The sequence below is a fragment of the Anopheles merus genome, chromosome 2R, assembly GCF_017562075.2.
Source record: "Anopheles merus strain MAF chromosome 2R, AmerM5.1, whole genome shotgun sequence".
Taxonomy (NCBI): Eukaryota; Metazoa; Arthropoda; class Insecta; order Diptera; family Culicidae; genus Anopheles; species Anopheles merus.
Window position 1 is genome coordinate 34,970,397 of NC_054082.1, and position 13,836 is coordinate 34,984,232.

General features: G+C 45.9%; 3 protein-coding genes across 8 annotated transcripts in view; 1 reads left to right on the plus strand and 2 right to left on the minus strand.

Moving 5' to 3' along the window:
- Window positions 1-13,836, plus strand: part of LOC121587772 (nephrin-like) — an 86,218-nt gene that overhangs the window by 35,319 nt on the left and 37,063 nt on the right. The window lies entirely within an intron of this gene.
- LOC121587774 (prostasin-like) lies at window positions 7,375-9,911 on the minus strand. Its single transcript, XM_041904892.1, has 3 exons — window positions 9,660-9,911; window positions 8,697-9,588; window positions 7,375-8,627 (listed from the first exon to the last, which is right to left on the minus strand). Exons 1-3 carry the CDS (start codon window positions 9,904-9,906, stop codon window positions 8,075-8,077), a joined length of 1,692 nt encoding a protein of 563 aa, XP_041760826.1. The 5' UTR covers window positions 9,907-9,911; the 3' UTR covers window positions 7,375-8,074.
- LOC121587773 (prostasin-like) lies at window positions 9,956-11,965 on the minus strand. The gene is made up of 3 exons (XM_041904891.1): window positions 11,717-11,965; window positions 10,746-11,649; window positions 9,956-10,675 (listed from the first exon to the last, which is right to left on the minus strand). Exons 1-3 carry the CDS (start codon window positions 11,952-11,954, stop codon window positions 10,102-10,104), a joined length of 1,716 nt encoding a protein of 571 aa, XP_041760825.1. The 5' UTR covers window positions 11,955-11,965; the 3' UTR covers window positions 9,956-10,101.

Here is a 13,836-nt window from a genome sequence, read left to right on the forward strand (position 1 = left end):
AACAATTATGCTTGAATGCAATACCAGTATTAGCATAGGAATCATGTATTTGCGAACGCGATACGCTCACCCACCCTTGCGCTTGTTTTACAACATGTTTTGCCTTTCTCGAGGTGCGAGCGCGGGGATATGTATGTTGTGTAGTTCGTAGGGGAACCTGGGGCAAAATGGTTAGGTGGGGCGAAATGGTCACCTGCATTATTTGTCACATTTACACGTTTATAATGACTTCTAATGATTGAAAAACATCTAATACAAAGTTTAAAGCCCACCATGAATGTTTCATATCTTCAGATTTCAAAATAATTGAATAAATTCGCAAATAAAATTTCAGAACGATGTAATTTTCGTCGTCTCGAAAATAAGCTTTTGTAACATTTTTACTTTGATTTGGAGAATATGCTAGCTTTACATATATAAAACTGTGCTGTATGTATACTCTATCGTCCAGAAAAATTACTGATAACACGTGAATTATTGAAGTATTCCAGTATTTGACTAAATTATACAATAAAACACTTTAATACTAAACTTAAATTTCTACTCTCACCGTTCTACCAAGATGCCAGGGACGTACACGCTCCAACGCCTAAAGTCCAATGGTGCGGTCCCCTTTTGCTCCTTTGTTTTGATGTGAATTGACATTTCGTGTAAGACCATTTTGCCCCGCACAATACATTTTCACGACTTTTGACGTTGATTTTTTAAATTCATTTTAAACATACACATATGTTATTAATGCGTAAACTTCTGATTGTTTTTCATCAATAAGACGTTGGTTGTGTTCAAGTTGGGTTGGTTGGGTTAAAGTGGTTTAACCAACAACCATACAGACCATAATCCTTAACAGCTCCATTTTGCCCCGCTTTCCTCTACGTGCTTTCATACTTTCATACCCCTCGCACTGAAGTCAAAAACAGTGCCCGATTAACGATGGTGGTGTTGATGCGCGTCAAGCGGTTGCCGGGTTGATTGAACAGAAACAAAAGCACGGACAGCATCAGAAGCAGCAGCAGCAGTCAATGCAAACAAACGAACAAAAAGTCAATCAATTCCACTCACCACACCATGGGACAGCATATTCGGAAAAGCCGCGGAAACAAACACAGCGGCACTTGAAAGCAGCCGGGTGTTGATCTTTAAATCGCTCATTCATGCGACGGTAGGTGTAAAATATGAATGGGGCTTAATTGTCGGTCGATTTCCATTATGCTGTGCATTTATTTTGAAAACATCAAATTGTGGGTTTTTTTTTTCTCCTTCAAGGATGCAGGAGCATTGAATTACTTTATGGATGCAAATTTTATTTAAAGCGTGTGTTGTTGTATTACTTTCTAGGATTAGGGAGGGAGTTTTCTGTTGTTCGTTGCCTTGAAGCTCCTTTTTCCAGCCTGCTTACGTTTTTTACGCTTAAAAATCCTTCGTCGCATGATCAAGTTGGCCGTTTTATCTTGCCTCAGGTTGCGGACTTCCAATTCCAGCTCAGAATTTAAAAAAAAGAACCAAAACCATAAACCATTACCATCCTTACGGCATTTTTTTTTTGTTTTTTTTTGTTTTTTCTAAATAAGAAAAATCCTAGAAACAGTTCACAAAAAACGCACACAAACCATAACGCTTTTGCCCATTGGGCGTACGTACAACGAAAGCAACTAAACTAATGTTTCTAATTAAAAGCCATAATGCCATGCCCAAGGTTCATCCACCGGCCGCTCGCTCAACAAAACAAACCAAACCGAGAACGCTCCCTGCACACGATAAAAAGGGTGGGTTCCAGTTTTCGAACACCGATTCCAAAAAGGGATTTTAATTAAATTATGCTCTCTGGCAAAACAAAAAAGAAGAAGCCTGTTGTCTGTTCATTTACCTTTTTTTGCACACTAAATTTCCATACATAATGTGCGCAATTAGTGTGTTCATCAGGCATTGTTCCCGGAATGGCCCGCTGGCACACCGGTTAGCAGCAGGTCGGACCAACGTGATGTAAAACAAAACAAAAAAAATGGAAAACGATTCCAAACCTTTAACTGCACTGCAAAAGCGATTCCCTTTCGTTCACGGCAGAACGTTTTCACTTTCAACCAGTTCAAGGTTTTGCAAGTAACATTTTCCACTCACGTCCACACGGAGCTTTTCTTTCGCTTGGCTTAGTAGCGTTCACGTACCCTACGTCAATCTTATGGCAATAACTCACCTCGTCTCTTTCCGGTTGCACTGTCCTTCCCTCCAGCATACGAATGTTTGAAGCAAGAGAGAGAGCGAGAGAGAGCGCGAGAGAGAGAGAGAGAGAGAGAGAGAGAGAGAGAGAGAGAGAGAGAGAGAGCAAAACCGTACCCATCAATTTCATCAACAAAAAAAAGAAATACTAAAAACCCTCAGCCAAAGCCCTACGGCAAATAGCACACAGCGAGTGTGGTTACGAAATGGGAAAATTTATTGCTTTTTCCACACATTCAACTCGTTCGTTCGCTGTTTCCACTGCACACGTGGCAGCAAAAGCAAGCAGCCGCGAGCCGGCGAGCCAACGCTCACTCACGGTCCCAATTTCTTCCCCAATGTCTATTTACCTTCATTTGGGTGCTGATTTGCGAAAGGTCGACCCATGAGAGTTCTCTGTTTTGGGGCTAGTTCTTTTCAGGGGCCGTAGCGTTTTTTGTGAAGTTTTTGTCATACGTGTTATCGTTATCGGGGCAAACAAAGCGAAACCAAACCGCTCTTTCGGATAGAAAACATTCAAAATCCTACCTTCCTTTTTTTTTCCTAACAGGATCTGCGACGTGAATAGAAACAGTGGGAAATAAATCCTTTATTCGTTGAAATAAATAATGCACCAACTACTAACCTCGTACCAGGTGAAACCGAACCGCACGCACGTACGTGAGATGAGCTAGGCAAAGGAAAAATGATGAATTGTACCACGAAACAAACCGTTCCCTTCGGCGACGACAACAAGCGGAAAAAGAAAGAAACACTCCCAAAACCACCCAAAAAAAGCCCCGGAGGTCGCTATTCCCGGAAGTTAGCCTTCCGTTCGCTTTCAGCTCGACGATCCGAAAGTAATTCGGGCGAGAGCGGCGTCACACGCCAATAAGAAAATTCGCTTTTCCGCTTCCAATTTTCGACTGCTCCCGGGTTACGCCCAGCTTTGCGCGGCTAAGCGTAACGCGGACAGGCAGAAGAGTTAGTAAAAGTTCCTGGGGAGTTCCTGGATTCGGTTAGCAGCTTCTTGCCACTGATGCTGCTGCCTCTCGTGAAAGACGAAGGACGTGCCTTTCGTACAGCAAAGTCTTTCACACCGAGACCCACTTGAGTGATTTTCCTCCAGGTTGAAAGGCAAACCGTAATAACACTTACCCTCCCATTTAAACGAAGAAAAACGCTTCAAAGTGGTTCAAGAAAGCGGTACATAATCCGTCACACATAATAAGGAAGAGGAAACCCGACAGGAGGGTGAAAGACTACCAAATTGGTGGTAATATTTTACACGCACCTTCTCGGTGCGCACACGCTATGAGCAGCAGCCCTCTCACTCTCTCACACACACACACACCCACACATTAGTTGGATGGGGTGGCCTGGTGGGAACACACAATTTGTCATACTAGTCAGAAAGGAAAGCATATGCTTCACTGGCAGGAGCGCGTCAATATATGCCAATTGTGCTGGAAAATCACACAATCTGTGTGGTGGTGGTGGTGCAAGGCCTGTTCCGCCAAACAAGAGACGCTGCTGAAATGGGGCGTTATTAATCTTTACCAAAGCGTTTCCCTGAAAGGCTTTCCGTTACAAAGGCAACGCGAAAGGGTTTCTTTGTCGTCTTTTGATGTCGTCTTGGGGGTTGATTTTGCAACATTTTTGTATACATATTTACCTCGGAATTGTTCAAAATGTTGCACACAATCATATTTTTTACATTGTTGAACTTAACACAAGATAATAATGGAATCACCGACTTACGGGAGAATGCTTAGTTCATCATTGAATATTTCTCAATCATTGCCCATACCGCATAAGCTTCGAAAAGCTCAACGCACTAAAAATAGAAACCCCTTTCAATAAGATGCTTTGCAATCGATTCTGTCAGCTCCACTTGATACGCGTCCCTGCGCGGAATAAACTGCCAGAAACGAGCAACGCTCTTCCACCACCGCAAGGCAATGGAAAAAAACTACCGAAAATAAACCTTCCTTTTCCATTTTCTCGCCTCGTGCACACACGCAGCACGAATGTGTCACCCGTACGGGGCACACCATATTGTGATAACTTTCCACATGTTTTCCTTGCATTAGCATAGAAAAACATTAATACCTCATTTCCAATTCAAATACCTGTGACCCTCGCATCCCCACCCGCTAGTGTCCATCCGTCTGCTCCATACCACCACCGACCGACACCTCCGAACCCGGAGCCCGTATCGTACCTGCGCTAGCGGCAGATACATACAATGGTGCTAGCGTACAACATACGAGTGCGTCCATTCAGCAGCTTTCCTTTGCACACAGAACAACCGCAAAACCAACCGGAGAAGGTGGAAACGAACGAGGAAAAGCTCACATCCTTTCCAAGAACCCTTTCCACCTACCATCACCAACACTACTACTATCACAACGCAGGGGAAAATCTTTCATCCGTTTCGTGTTCTAAGCTTTACCAATCCCCCTCCAAATCCGAATTGATACGATCCTAAGGGAACTGGTCCTAGGGTAGAATATGCTTGTTTTTTTCTGCACCACCCCAACCAATCACACAAACAACACAATTCCCTTACAGTTCCCTGCAGGAAACAACTTACCCCGGGGCCGGTTGCGTTCCGGGGTCCAATGCTTATCTGCGGCAGCAGGCAGAAGGGGTAGGCACGCTCCTTCTTCAAACCCGGCAAGCGCAAAGTGCGCCAGTAATACGCTAACAATAGTCTCCTGTGTGTGTTTTTCTTTGGCTTTGGTGCATAATTTTGGCAAAGCATATTCATCGATTATTCAATGGCCGCAAATGGTTCTACTTGTGTAGCGAGAAGAGGTACCGTTCGCAGTGGAATGATGTTCGTTGCTTGAATAAACACCACCACTGTCCAGCACAGTATGCAAATTTCTTACTGTATCAAAACCACAACAAAGAGGCAGCTCTGATTGTTTCTAGCACATGAGCATTGCTGGGAGCGGGTTGGTTTTGAGTACGATAAATTAGGCCAAACACGAACAGTATGGCACACTGGGTGGGGAAAATAATTTTTACTGGAAAATCGTACCTCTACCTAGGTAGACCTGTATCAAGATCCGTATCTGGTGCTCTTATCCACATCCAAATCCCAGCTCTATTTTGCATTACAAGTCAAACTCAGGCTTTCGTTGCTTGAACACACGTTTTGAGTGCTTTTCTGAGCATTACGGTTTTTTTTACATAGTATCGTATCATCTTGATATGTCTATTTTCCTGTCCGAAATTATTCGAGAAAGCTTCCGAGACAGTTTAAACTTATAAAGCGAAATTCCAGTACGGCCAGGTCTTCGCATTTAGATTATTGCAAAGCTCCATACGCAAACACTCAGATAGCGCAGACGTACACACAACTTTTAAACGATATTCATGTTTTATCTGAATCGCAAAAATGAATCTCAAAACCAAACGTAACGAGTATGCAGCCGTAAAAGGGGTTGCTGAAGAGCAAACAGGCATTGCACTGTTGGATTTATTTAATTTTATTCAATATATTTCCGATGGTTTTTTTCTCTCTTTTTTTTTTGAAGGTAACTTAACAAAATTCAATAAAAACATCCCCTCATTGATGCATTTCTGTTGTTCCATTCTTGGATGCACGTCGTACAAAAGGTGGACGGTGAAATACAAGTTGTTGAAATTGAATCAGCCCAAATACGACAGCACTACCCTCAACAATCATTACACGCCCAGTCGATTAATCTCAAGCGCGCGGTTACGCTGCCCTCAATGCATTATGTCAATAAAAGTCCATTTTTTGAAGATACTGATGTGCGAACAGAAAAGGGGACACAATGCTAGCAGCGCACAACAAATTTCACTGCCAATTCAATAGTCCCACACCCACAAACAGCACAAAGAGGGCGGTCGGAGTTGCACTCCAATTCCAACCGGAGCTCCTATCCCAGGTGCAAAACGGACAGACAGACATTGGCAGACAGCATGTAGCATAATAATGCACTTGTGTGTCTTGTGTGTCGCTGGCTCACCAAACACATGCTTCCTTTCACGTGTGTATGTATGTGTTTGTGTTTGAAAGGCACAACGGCAGCACTATGTAGGTCAGTACCGGAACCGGAGAATAATAAATCAATAAAATAAATAACAGCTAGCTGCTGCTGGCGATGGGGTGATGGTGGTTACCTTGGCTGCTAGTAGTAGAAGTACTGCTACTCCAACCCGTACCCCACAAACTGTTGCACTGACAGTTGGGATGGGATGCACTTTTTGACGGATCGCAATGGGGAGAAAATGCACCACCCCGTCGTTTGGCAGAACCAGGTGCGCCCCGATCATTTTGAGCACAATTCAATGTGTTTTCCCTTTATCGATTCTGCCCGTTTGAATGCGGTACCCCGCCAACATCAACTTCAACCGGGTCGGATACGGCCCCGCGTATTTTTGCGCACATAAGTGGACGGAAAAAAACGTTCACGCAAAGCGGTGATAGAAAAATATCTACAAACAAACGGTGGCTTTTATTCAAAGCGTCTCGGTTGTAGAAAAAAATATGCTGTTTTGTTCAATTTATCTACCACAGGTTAACATAACTGGATAGCATAAACGACATCAATTTGGCCGTCCGCTTGTTGAATCGTGTCTGGCGTTGAAGTATGCGAGTGGGATAACACAAAATTGAGCAATCCAGGAAACAACTTTAAAACAACAAACGAGCGTTCGGCGTCACTTACGCGCACGGATGAGCACACTGGCAAGCGCTCCTCTCGATGCCGAAACCGTGCTATCGTGCTCGGTGATTTCAAGTGCATCGAGACAACACGCATGAAAGCCTCTCCTCATACAGGTGTGTGTGTGTGTGTGTGTGTGTATGTGTGTGTGTGTATGTGTGTATGTGTGTGTGTGTATGTGTGTATGTGTGTGTATGTGTGTGTATGTGTATGTGTGTGTGTGTGTGTGTGTGTGTGTGTGTGTGTGTGTGTGTGTGTGTGTGTGTGTGTGTGTGTGTGTGTGTGTGTGTGTGTGTGTGTGTGTGTGTGGTGTGTGTGTGTGTGTGTGTGTGTGTGTGTGTGTGTTGTGTGTGTGTGTGTGTGTGGTGTGTGGTGTGTGGTGTGTGTGTGTGTGTGTGTGTGTGTGTGTGTGTGTGTGTGTGTGTGTGTGTGTGTGCGTGGGAGTGTGTGTGTGTGTGGGAGTGTGTGTGTGTGTGGGAGTGTGTGTGTGTGTGGGAGTGCACGAGGCCGCTCGGTAATCAACAATCCTCTTCCGAATCAATAATTGTGGCAGAGGAGAGGACTATGATGGCAAATTTCAATTCCAATCGTTTTGAGTTTTGAGAGTCACTGGATATATTTGCCGAGCACTGGAGGCACGGTGGAGGACCCCTTGTGTATGTATGACGTGTCGATCCACTCGGTTATAATTGGAGAGGGGCGCTACAATCATATTTTCCTTAATTAAGTGATCCATCGCCGGGAGGCCTTCCAGCGTTTGCGGAGCAAATATTCCTATCAACGGCGGGCACAGTGTGTGCACAGTGTTATCAAACCCCTGCAACTGCGGGCAAGTGCATGTGTGTTATTTGTTCGATATTGTCATTAATTATGCAGCAAAAAGGCATCGAAGTGCTACCCTGCCTACTCAAAAGCTACCGGGTAAATCGAAATTAGAGCAATTAATCATGATAACAACTGTGAGCGGTAAAACTACACTCAATGCCGTATGCCGTCTGGTGTGGTACGGTTCGGTCATTGTGTTAATTTCTGATCGATTCAGCTTGAAGTTGATTGCGCAGGTAATTGGGAGCAATAGTTTGTTTTAGGAAAAAACAAATTAAATGCTATGCTGGGAAACACGTTAACTCTGTTTTAATCAAATCCCGCACTAAGACGCTGTATTGTTCTTGTTACAAATTATGAACTATCCAATCATAATAATGAGCCACATTTACAAACTCTAGGAACGTTTCGTTGTTCGAAAATTCCAACGATTCGTTTAACAGAAAACCTATCAATAAGTTTGCACCATTTTCTTTACTCTTGTCCACCAGCGCTGGAAGCCTTGTTAGGGCATTGCGACTCTTTTCAGGCTCCACTAATTGCACACAAATAACACTACCATCTATTGAAAATGCCTCTTTTGTAGGAAGAACAACCTTCTTGTGACAAAACTCATTGTCCACTACACGAACTTTCCAATGTTCCAGGTTTGTAAAGAACTTTTTTCTTCCAAATAAGGGCAGTACCGTATCATTGTGAATAAGAGGTCCATGCGGTAAGCATATTGGATTCACAATGCCCTCGTATAGGACGGCCTTTTTACGTAGTTTTAAGATAGCTATGTCATTCTGATGTTCCTGTTTACTGTATTTGCTGTGCACGATCACTTTCTCCACGTAACGGATCTGTTGTTTCTGTTGCAATTCTGACCTGTTAAAGCCTCCAAGTCGTACAAAAATCCTGAAATTAAAAGGAATTGGTTACATTATATCACGGTAGCGATGGCGATGCATCTCTGGAGTCACTTACTCTTGCTCGTTTTCCTGCACTTCTTGTACGCACGTGGCCGATGTTAGTAGATGCCACTCGGTAATCAAATAGGCAAGGCACTCATTCTGTCGCCTATAGTCGATACCGACAAACTCGATCGTAGTAGCCCAAGGAAAGATGAAACTGTTCGTATCCGTTCGCTCTCGGACGATCTGAGCCGATTCTTTTCCACACCCAGCGGAGTTTATCATGCCCTGATGCTCCGTGGTTGGTTTATTCTTTTTTCGCATCGGACTTACCAGTGTACCATTCCCGTCGGCCTCCGCTATCCAGTCTAAATACTTTGCCACATCCGTGTACACCGTGTACTGGGTAGAATCACACTTCAGGACACCGTCCAAGTTGGGAGCAAATGATACAATGCCACGGACGTACCACACGCCTCCGATCTCAAGGAACAATCCTCCTCCGCTGTCACCATTGCATGGCCCAACACCATCGCGTCCACCGGCACAGAGCATTGTGCGGGCAAGATGCTTCCCGAACGCGCCACGGTTGCTCTCCAAACAGCTCCACAGATCTACGACCGGTACTTCCGCGTCCAGCATAACATCGGACGGCTTATCGGCATCGGTTAATCCAAACCCGACGACAGCACCACGCCGTCCAACAATATCCGGGCCGGAAATTGGTTCCGACGGCCACAAGCACACCGGCTGAATGAAGGCACTCATGTCGATTTCTTTCGTCACTTTAATCAGCGCAATATCATCCCGCACGTGCAGCTGGCTGTAGCCAGTATGAACAATGAACCGCTCGGCTGAGTACGATCTGCTCCGGTCGTCTATGACGGATAGTTGCGTTCGGCCAACGTACACCTGAAGCCTTTTTACTGCAATCACTCCGTGGGTGGTGTAAAGACAGTGAGCCGCTAAGAGGAAAGGATAATAATGGTTTTACTGTATATCGATTACGGAAACATAGCAGCATCTCTCAACGTACCAGTGAGAATAGTGTACTTATCGATGACTGAACCTCCGCAAACGGCCTCCACGGTATCTCTCAACCGATGCACTATGATTGCATGCCAAGGCCATTTTCCGGCCGGTGCTTTCTGTCCACCAAGTATGAGATTGTTGTAATGCACTTTGCGCACACCGCAGCCTCGACGCAACCCGTTAACTGATGCGATGGTAGAGCCTAAAACTGCTAAAGCCACCAAAGCACCTAACCCACATGACACCTTCATGTTAACTAGTCGCAAACGCTACTGATTTAGCCGAAATAAAACGAATCCCTTATGCTGTGACATCGTTTATTTGGAAACCAGTTTTCGGAACCCCTTTAGCAGTAATTCTTTAGCCCGCTCGAGCAAGGCAAAAAACCAGTTTGAGCGATACAATCTTTGAAGATGAAATTGGTTGTGTTGGACCACATCACTTCGTCAAAACAAAATACGATCTTCTATCCAACTTCGGTAGAAACTTACATTTGTAACGGTAAGATATTGGAAACTTGTTTCAGGGTCTCCCACTGTTGAAGGGATGGGCAGAAAGCTGGAAACTAAACCCAACAGGTATATTTTTTCGCGCCAATATATCGTCACACGGCCCGGCACAGTGATATGAGTCAACGGTAAATGATGGTATTGGTATAGTTGTCCGAAACATACAAAACTGTCGTCCGACGGTAGGTACCTCTCTTGTTGCGCATACTCCTCTCTGCAAGCCTCTGTATCGAACCGTGTTAAAATGGAATAAGCTGAGCGCGTAGTATTCTTATGTTTTCCTTCCAGTTCATACGTAATCCAATCATCCCCCTCAAACATTGCCGGTGCCAAACAGATCGAGTTTACGAACCCCTCGTCTTCGTTTGCCTTTTTACGCAGCTTCAGCAGCGCCACATCGTTGGCATTGTTTGATTTGTCGAACCGCTCGTGAATAATTATCTGCTCCACGTACCGGATCTGGGGTTTGGGTAAGCCTGGAATGCTAAATTTACCCAACCGCACGTAGAGCCTGCAAGTATAAAGCATAAAATATAGACAAGTGGACAAGCGAAAATGTGCAACCAGATTTGACAACTTACTCCTGCTCGTTCTGATCCACGTCTGCAACGCATGAGGCTAGTGTTAGGAGATGCCATTCGGTAATCAGATATGCTTGACACTCATTGTCACGCCCCGTCCGTTCTTCACCTACGTATTCGATTTTCGCCACCCAAGGTGCAACAAAAGCTCTGGCGCTGTGTCGTAAATTCGTGTACACGGGTGCTTCCAAGCCACATCCGTCCCGATTGACCGTGAGCCACGTCTGACTTTCTCGAAAATCGGTCGAATTTGCCATACTTGCGGAAGTGTTGCCTTGCGTCACATTGTCCAGATCGTTTGCAATCCAATCCAAATACTTGGCCACGTCCGTGTAGATCGCGTACTGCTTTGGATCACACTTGTCGGTACCGTCCAGATTGGGAGCGAAGGAGACAATGCCTCGAATGTGCCACTTATTACCCGCCCTGAAGAACATTCCACCGCCACTATCACCATTACAGGGGCCCTCACCGTCCCGTGCCCCGGCACACAGCATCGTCGAGGCCAGCTGGGAACTGAGCGTACCTCTATTGCTCTCTAAACAGGTCCAGCGATCGACAACGGGCACTTCTGCATCTAGCAGGTGGTTCGATGTGCTACCGGCATCGTTCAATCCGTACCCAACCACAAACCCTTTGCGACCGGTGATGTCCTCGTGACCGAGACCCCACGGCCTCAGGCATACCGGGAAGATGTAGTCACTCATCGTGATCTCGCTCGCTAGTTTTACCATCGCAATGTCGTCCTTCACGTTGGCCTGCTTGTAGCCCGGGTGTAGGATGAGACGCTCCGGTGCATAGGAGCGACTCCACGGTTCTTCAACGGACAGCTCAGTCCGTCCCAAAATTACCACCAAGCGATCTAGCGCGATCAATTTATGCCGATCGTACAAGCAATGAGCCGCTTTGATGAAAAGTATAAAAAATGCGAAGATTATTTATGTTCCAAAGTAGTTGCAGAGGGCTACTACCGGTTAAAATTGTATGCTTATCGATGATGTTTCCACCACAAGCGAGCTTTTTTGCGTCTCCCGTCCGATGCATTAGCGTTGCGTGCCAGGGCCATTTACCGGCCGTTGCATTCCGTCCACCAAGAATTAAATTCACACGTTTCACCTTGCGCACGCCACAGTGCTGAATCGCTTCCGCTGATAGCAAACTGATCGTCAGCAACAATGCCAGAGGCAAAACAAAACGACACTCCAGCATCGTTCGTGTCGTGCTCGGAACTGAGCTGGTTTATCGCACAGACCAAGGTCCGAAAGGCGGGAAGATGACGCGTTTTGAAAGGACCGGTTTATGTTAAACCAGTTTGAGTAAGAAGATGATTACAACGCTTCAACACGCCGTTGCTTTGTGGACAGTCGTAAATGGGCCTACAATAATCATTGCAAATATCATAATTTGTCCAAACTTATAACAGCACAACCCAATCCGGGCATCAACATGATTGTCCAAAAATATCAAAATTTGCCGAAACTAACAAGAAACATCCCATCGTTTGTCAAACTTGTCCAACGTGCCCAAACCAAGTGCCCTTTCCTTTCGTTCTGTGCCGGGAGGTCAAAAGTAGCTCTCCTTTTAGGTTATTAACGACCTTGTGCGGTGGTGGATGGAGGTGAAACGCTTCGCTTTCGGAATCAGGCTGCCAGCGTTATGATGGTCGCTGTCGGTGCCTTCTAGTCTGGACGTCACGGACTGCCCGTACCAGTGATTAATTGATGATCTTTGATGGAATTTGTCATTCATAGCGATCACGCGCCGTTGCCCACCGAATGTGTCAACCACCAAGGAAACTTTCTTACCGCTGCCAAAGTAGAAGCCACATTAGACAGACCGCTCAGCTCTCCTGCCTCCCAGACTGGCCATTCCAGCCGCATTGTGGAAAGGTGGAGGAAAGAAAAGACCACAAAAGGAAATGATCGGTTCGGTTCCACCATTAAACTGCCTTAAATCAATAAATCGTCACCGCCACAATTCAAGTGGCAAGGGCGCGTGGTTCCGCTGTACCGAAACGCACCACACTCCATTGTCATTTCTCCCTTCAGCTTCGCAACTGAATAGAACGTGTCGATTTGGGTTCCCGCTAACGTGTGATAAAAAAAAGGTGAACGCTGAACCACCATTTGCAGGCAGAAGAGAGATGGGAAGGAAATATTTCAATTAACCGTGAAAACCTTCACGTCCAAACGTCGTCGCTTGGGTGGAAAAGTTTGCCTTCCCCACTCCATATCTTGCCCTCTGTCTCTCTCTCTCTCTCTCTCTCTTTCTCTCTCTCTCTCTTTTTTGCTGTTACGTTTAGGGTGTGTCTCTTTTCGCATTCCCTTCCCTCGAACGGATTCATCGTTTGCGCCTTCCACTTCCGGCCGTTCGTAGCATGGGCGCACGTGGAGCACGTCCCTCCGATTGGTCCATTTCCGTCACGGGGCTGAGTGTGCTTTCGGAAAATTTCTTCATCGAACACCGTGCACCGTCCCCATGGAGCACGCACAACACCGTTCCTCCCATCCTCTGACCCACGATGGCAGTTCATTTGTTTGCCACTTACGGGCCTGCGTTCCTACCGCACAAAAGCGGCACCAAAAAACTCACACCGTGCGCCGTGGTAAAAGAAGAAAAAAAACGAAAAACTCTAAAAAAAAACCCCACTTGCTCGCTCGCCCATTTTCCCGAGGGAAATCTTCAATATTTGTGCTTTGACTTTCCCGCTGTTTCCCCCGTGTTTGCTCCATTTACTGACCCGTGCCCGTCCCGTCGTGGTAGTGCGCAAGGCGTTGAAATATGACGTAATTTATCTCCCCCTTCGGGCACACTTCACGCCGTCACGGCACGGTTGTGCGTCCGCCGGTCCGATCGGCAGGTTCCCGATGACTGTTCCGGAGTGCCCACCGAAGTGTAAGGCAATGCTGCCCCCGTGCTGTTACCGCCCTGTGTGTTGTCTGTCTGGAGCGGGGAAACGCAATCGTGTGCCGCACGCGTTAGAAATTCGAGTCGGGGTCCGCTTCTTCACATAATTTCCCCCGGCATCATGTTTTTTTTTCCTCTCTTCTTTTTTTTTTGCTCACGTTTTCCAAGTGTTGAACGTGCAGGC

Coding starts and splice junctions, on each gene's coding strand:
- LOC121587774 (XM_041904892.1), bottom strand. CDS start 9,906: ATGAAGGTGTCATGTGGGTTAGGTGCTTTGGTGGCTTTAGCAGTTTTA. Junction 9,589..9,659: donor TAAGTACACTATTCTCACTG/GTACGTTGAGAG, acceptor CTTTCCTCTTAG/CGGCTCACTGTCTTTACACC. Junction 8,628..8,696: donor GTGCAGGAAAACGAGCAAGA/GTAAGTGACTCC, acceptor TTTTAATTTCAG/GATTTTTGTACGACTTGGAG.
- LOC121587773 (XM_041904891.1), bottom strand. CDS start 11,954: ATGCTGGAGTGTCGTTTTGTTTTGCCTCTGGCATTGTTGCTGACGATC. Junction 11,650..11,716: donor TAAGCATACAATTTTAACCG/GTAGTAGCCCTC, acceptor TTTTCATCAAAG/CGGCTCATTGCTTGTACGAT. Junction 10,676..10,745: donor GTGGATCAGAACGAGCAGGA/GTAAGTTGTCAA, acceptor TTATACTTGCAG/GCTCTACGTGCGGTTGGGTA.